The following is a 6,166-nucleotide window of genomic DNA, read 5'->3' as shown; positions in this document are numbered from 1 at the left end:
TACAGGTAATTGAATACAAATTCAAGTTTTTATAAAAATATGTTTACAATCCATATTGACTATACCCAATTGGTCCAATAAATGAAAAAATATTTTTATATTATCATAATTTATTTTTAACTAAAAATTATTTAAAAATATTCGTATTTATTTAAATATAATAAATAAAAACCAGCACGTCATTAAAAAGTCAATTTGAATTGTTTGAACTGTCGTTAGATGACACTCGCAGTTGTCGCTAGGTAGCAGAAGCACATTTGATCTTTACTCATTAGCAACAAGGAATCTCCAGTGTTATACCAACTCAAATTTGTTACGAGAAAAATTTCTAAATAAAATTGTTTAACTAAATATCTAAAACATAGTAACTAAATAACAATATTATAATAATTTTATCATTACCTAATTATAATTATAAAATTTATAACTATAAAATGTAATTACAAAGATATAATAACGAAAACAACAATAATAAAACAATAACAAAAAAAAACAAAATTTTTGTTTTTTAGTTTTATTTAAATTATCTTAAAATAAATTACGTTATTTCTCAGATAAAAGTTTAGTAACAATATTTTAGAAAAACTAAAAAAATTTAATCAAATATTTTTTTAGTAAAAATTAATTAAAAACTTATGCCGTTTACATGAATGTAAGAAAATAATTATATGGTCACGAAATCTTGTATTTCATCTCAAAAAATAGGCTACCAACACTTTTGGAGAATCTTTAATAGAGCCTATAATAAAAGCAAATTTGTTATTCAACCTCTCTTGCATGGTTCGGATTTTGTTACCTCACAAGACAAAACTGAATTGTTTGCTAAGAACTTTTTTTATTCTCATCTCTGATTCCACTGATCACATCCTACCTGATATAGCCGACAAACAGTTTGATCCATTGTCTAAAATTCGTATCACTCTGGCTTCTGTATCAAAAGTAATTTTCTGCTTAGACTCTTCTACAGCTTGTGGTCCAGGCAACATCCCTGCTATAGCCTTGCAGAAGTGTTGCCTGGTGCTGTCGCCTGTGTTATTAACGGTAATAAACAATAGGTTTGAAGACGCATTAGATAGATGCCGAGAGGTTAGGAGTACCGATCTCAACATTTCTTAAGCTTTTGATCGAGTTTAAACCATAATTCGTGGATTTTTGCCACAGCAATCGCTTAGGAGTGAAACATTGTCTTGAAAGTTGTGAAACATTGTCTTAAAAGGAGTGAAACGTTGTCTTGGTGAAACAGGATTTTTTCTGAAAATGTAGCAATTTTTTGCAAGTTCTGCCTTCAGCTTGTCAAGTAATAATGTGTAGTATGCTCCTGCAATGGTTTTACCTTTTTAAAAATAATTAATTAAAATGACTCAATGACTACCCCAAAAAACAGCGGCCATTACTTTTTTGTAAATGTCAAGATATAACAATGTTGCCCAACAAGTTTGACCTTTTTCTTTTAATAATAATCATTACTAGGCTTGAAAGGATCAGGTAGTTTAACACCGTTTACAAAAAAGTTACTACTACTTTATTGAAAGTAATTAAATAAAATAACTCCACGATTATCCCAAAAAACAGTGTTATCTACAGTAATTAAAACATGGATTTATTCATTTTTAACTTACTTTGTTTTTATGACCCATTTAACTGACTGTGTTTTTTTGACCCATTTAACTAACTGTGTTTTTATTACTTGATTAACTGACTCACTTAATCAGGTGTATTTACATACACCTAAAAAATTAAAGAAGAAAAAAAAAAAAGAATCTCATAAATAAAAACACATTAAAAAGGATTTTTATAAAGCTAACATAAATTTTTAAGTTTGCATTACAAAAAGAGTACCCTTGTGAGATTAAATTTACAACAACAAACACTGTAACATTTAAATTGTAAACATGAGTTACCTTGACCAGGTACTTCTACTGACAAACAACCTGCAGGTGACCACATGTAAACTTTGTTATTACCACTACAAAATGCCAAACGAACTTCGCAAGGATCCCAAGACAATGCTACAAAAATTAAAATACATTGTAATAGTGAGCAATATGTTTTTGATAACTTAAGGATGCCATTGTGCAAATAGCCATCAGTGGACTGATGACCATCTGTGCAGATCGAACAGTAGGAAGAAACATCAAAAAAATTATGATACATATATGTTAATAATTAAAGTCATTTTTCAGTTACTTTTCTTTGGTCGGTTTTCAGAAAGCGATACGAGATAATTAAAATAAAGAAAAATCAAAGATATATCAATATCAGATTTTTTATGTTTAGAACTATTATAAAGAATATAGCCATACACACAGCCACACGGATATATATATACATATATATATATATATATATACATATATATATATATATATATATATATATATATATATATATATATATATATATATATATATATATATATATATATACATATATATATATATATATATATATATATATATATATATATATATATATATATATATATATATATATATATATATATATATAAATATATATACACATATATACACCTTTAGTATCACTTATGGGGACAGATTTTACAAAAAAAAGAATACTTATGGGGATATTAGCATTATCGGGGAAATTATTTTGCACATGTTAATTTTTTATCCCCATAAGCATTGTTTTTTTGTAAAAAAAAATGCAACTTGTAAGCAACTTTTATAGAGAGCGAAAAGTACATGCATGGACTATCAAATAGCCTGACTTGCAAGGGAGTGCTGCTACATCAACTGAGAGTTTGGTTAGGGTCAACATCAAGGTCAGGCTTAGGGTTAGGGTTACGGCAAGGTTTAAATATGGTTACATTACTGTAACTACTCATTTTTGTGAATAGAAAAAAATAAAAATATGATAAATAGAAATAACAAAAATAAATATAAAAAATAAATTTTTATAATAAAATAATAAATTTAAATATGTATAAATAAAAATAGAAATAAAATAAAAATTAAAAAAAGTATTTAAATGAGATAAAATAGTATAAAAAAAGTAAAAAAAAACAAAAAACATAACGGGAGCAAAAAATGTCCCCGTTAGTGTTGCGAAGGTAAAATTTACCGGTAAATATACCGGAAAATTTTGAAAATTTACCCCCCTGGTAAATTTTGAAATTTTCTAGTAAAATCTGCGCATAAGATGGCAGTGTCAGTTAAATGAGTTTTGATCATAACAACATACTCATAATCATAACAACATACAATTGTACTACAGCTCTTTATATATTTATTGTATATATTTATTTGAAATTAAAAAAATGGTGAATAATAAGAAAACACTTGTGTGAAATTATTTCAAATGTAAAATCACAGATAAAAAAATGCTGGGTGAGCGTATCTTCTGTGGGAAGCAGTTTGTAAATAATGCAACTCGGATGAAGCGGCACCTAGTTAAGAACTGTAAAAATGTAACAAATGATGTCAAACAGAAATTTAATATAAAAGGAAGTTTATTGTCAACTGAACTAGTTGCAGAAATTGCTGTTAGTTCAACTGAAGATGAAGACGACGAAGATCTTGATAACGAGAATAAAAATATAGTAAGCAATAACAGTTATACAGTTTTTCGTGATCGAGTAGATTTTTCTCTAGTAATGCCTTCTGCTAGTAGTCAATCTGTTTTGAATTCTTTATCGGTAGATGCAACTGCTACAGAACTTTTTCAAAGATTTTCTTCATTATCAGGTCATAATTTACCTGGTATAAAATGTTGGATGGATATTTGTGACCGGAAACACCAAGAGGACTTAGAAATAACTTTTGCAAAAGCAATCTATGGAACTGTAACTGCATTTTCGATGACTGATAATCCATTATGGATAGAGTTTTTTAAAAACTAAGACCTGCTTGGAACCCGCCATCTCGTTATAAACTTGCAGGGCCTTTGCTAAAATTGTGGCATTTACAGATTGAAAGTGAAAATGCAATTCTGATAAAAAAGTCTCTTGGGTGTGTTTTGATGTCTGATGGATGGTCAGATGTTTGTAATGATAATCATATACAATTTCTTCTTTCTACTCCAAAACCAATATTTCTCAAGTCATTTCATCCCAAATGCAACTGTCATTCAGCAGAATATATATACAATATTACCAACTCTGTAATTAAGGAAGTTCATGTTAAAACTATTGCCCTTATATCTGACCATGCATCAAATATGACAAAGGCATGGAAGCTGTTACAACATGACCACCCAGAAATTTTTTGTTATGGCTGTGGGGCACATGCACTCGAACTCCTGGCTACAGATATACTTAAGATTCCCTCTATTCAGTTTAACCACCTTCAACACAAGAAAGTGTCTGGTTTCTTTCGAAAGAAGCAAGTTTTAAAGCATGCAATGTTAGAACATCAAATTACATTGAAAAAATCTAAACTTGTTTGCCTACAAAGTATGACGACAAGATGGTCAACTGCATTTCCTATGATCAAAAGAAATAATGATCTTCAAGATGTTTTGCGTATTTCAATTTCAGATGCTCGAGTTTATGCTACAAGTGCACCTGATAAAGCATAACTAAATTCTGTGAAGAATACTTTACATGATACTGTTTCATTTTGGTCAATGAGTGTGTTTTGCGAGCAATTACTGGCATCACTTTGAAATGCAGTTAAATCTGCAGAAGGAGATCTTGTAATGCATCTGTAATGCCTCGTTTATGGAATTACGTTGCCAACAACATTAAAGAAGTGTTATTAAATAGTGACTGTGAAATTTCTCAAGATGAAATAAAGTTAATAACTGAAGCTGTTGAAAGACGTAGAAAATTCAGTGTGCGTGATATTCAAAAAGCAGCAAATCTTTTGGATCCAAGATTCATGGGAAATGATTTGATAGAATCAGAAAAAAGCCAGGGTCTCTCAACCATTGTCAAAATAGGATTAGAATTTCAATTATTAAGTGGGGAGATAATGAAAGATTTTATGTCTTTTAAATCCCAATCTGGAGAGGTTTATGGCAACAAATTGATTTGGGAAGCTGTTGATATTACCATTGACCCATGGCATTGGTGGTCTGCATTCTGTAGAGGGCAACCTTAACAGAATATTGCATTTAAGCTACTATCATTACCTGCCTCATCAGCAGCAGTTGAGCGAAGCAATAAAGAGTACGCACTGCAAAAAACAAAGAAGCGTAACAGACTGGCAAATGATCTAAGTGCAACAGTAACAAAAGTTGCATATAACATCAAAGTACAACAACCTGTGAGAAGAAAAAAGAAGCAGACTCATACAGCGCTCCAGTTCATCGATGGTCCTATAGATATGAACTTTTCTACCATAATAACATTAAAAGGTAACTGTGAAAGTACATAATCACCATACATATGCAAAGTCTTTGTTTTGAATAATTGTTTTTCTATATTTTGGTTCTGATGTAAAAGAGTATTATTCATTATGTAACCATTTTAATATACAATGTAAAATGTTCTTCCTTCACCTTTAATGAAAATATTATAACTTATTAAATTTAAATTATACATAAGTACAAGTTTCTTTAGATTCACAACCACCTCGTAAGATCCAGCGAATTGAACCGGTCTCAGTGGTATCTTCATTGGATAGCTCTGATTCTGAATTAGATGGTGAATTAGTCACAGAGGGTTTCGAAGAAAGTAATTCTGACGAAGATAATAATGATGAAGTTGGTTTTTGAATTGGCAGTTTAATAATATCTTTATTTCACCATATGTATTATATTTTATCATACAGATGTAAGTATATACTTTGTGAAATGTAAATTTATTTAATCTGCTGCCTATTTGTTTATACAATTCCAGATGAAGTCTTTTTTATACAAATGTAATCAAAAAAGTGTTAGTAACTCCAGATTGTAGTATATAATCCAGTGCCCGATCTAGAACAACACGGACTATAGGCACAACACAATTTGGGGGCCCTCTTGTGTCCTCATTTATCGAACCCTGAGGGAGGAAAGTTTGAGTTGACATATGACCAGCTACTCAAGAATTATTGCGGCCATCAAAAGATTTAACTATTTAAAAATTGAAATAAATATTTTTAAATTCTACTGTTACGTCACAAAATTCTGATAGGCTAAAAAATTATTAAAAGCTGAAAATTAGGGAGCCCTAGGCCCGGGCCTTACGTGCCTTATGGAAGATCAGGCCCTGGTATAGCCGGCA

General features: G+C 30.0%; 2 protein-coding genes across 2 annotated transcripts in view; one reads left to right on the top strand and one right to left on the bottom strand.

Annotated features, from left to right (window-relative positions):
- Positions 1-6,166, bottom strand: part of LOC100205122 (WD repeat-containing protein WRAP73) — a 67,571-nt gene continuing 61,405 nt past the window's right edge. The window contains exons 13-14 of the mRNA XM_065799366.1: positions 1,902-2,009; positions 1-328 (exon numbers count right to left, since the gene is read on the bottom strand). Coding sequence (XP_065655438.1) covers positions 216-328; positions 1,902-2,009 — 221 coding nt within the window. The 3' untranslated portion in view covers positions 1-215. The remainder of the gene's footprint in view (positions 329-1,901; positions 2,010-6,166) is intronic.
- Positions 3,131-5,771, top strand: LOC136081677 (uncharacterized). The gene is made up of 2 exons (XM_065799371.1): positions 3,131-5,316; positions 5,522-5,771. The coding sequence occupies exon 1, from the start codon at positions 3,341-3,343 to the stop codon at positions 3,857-3,859; it is 519 nt and encodes a 172-aa protein (XP_065655443.1). The 5' UTR covers positions 3,131-3,340; the 3' UTR covers positions 3,860-5,316; positions 5,522-5,771.

Source organism: Hydra vulgaris, chromosome 06 (assembly GCF_038396675.1).
Source record: "Hydra vulgaris chromosome 06, alternate assembly HydraT2T_AEP".
Classification (NCBI taxonomy): Eukaryota; Metazoa; Cnidaria; class Hydrozoa; order Anthoathecata; family Hydridae; genus Hydra; species Hydra vulgaris.
This window is presented reverse-complemented; position numbering and strand designations above follow the sequence as displayed.

Bases quoted from the DNA above. Each gene is read 5' to 3' on its own strand.
- LOC136081677 (XM_065799371.1), top strand. From the start codon at position 3,341: ATGCTGGGTGAGCGTATCTTCTGTGGGAAGCAGTTTGTAAATAATGCA.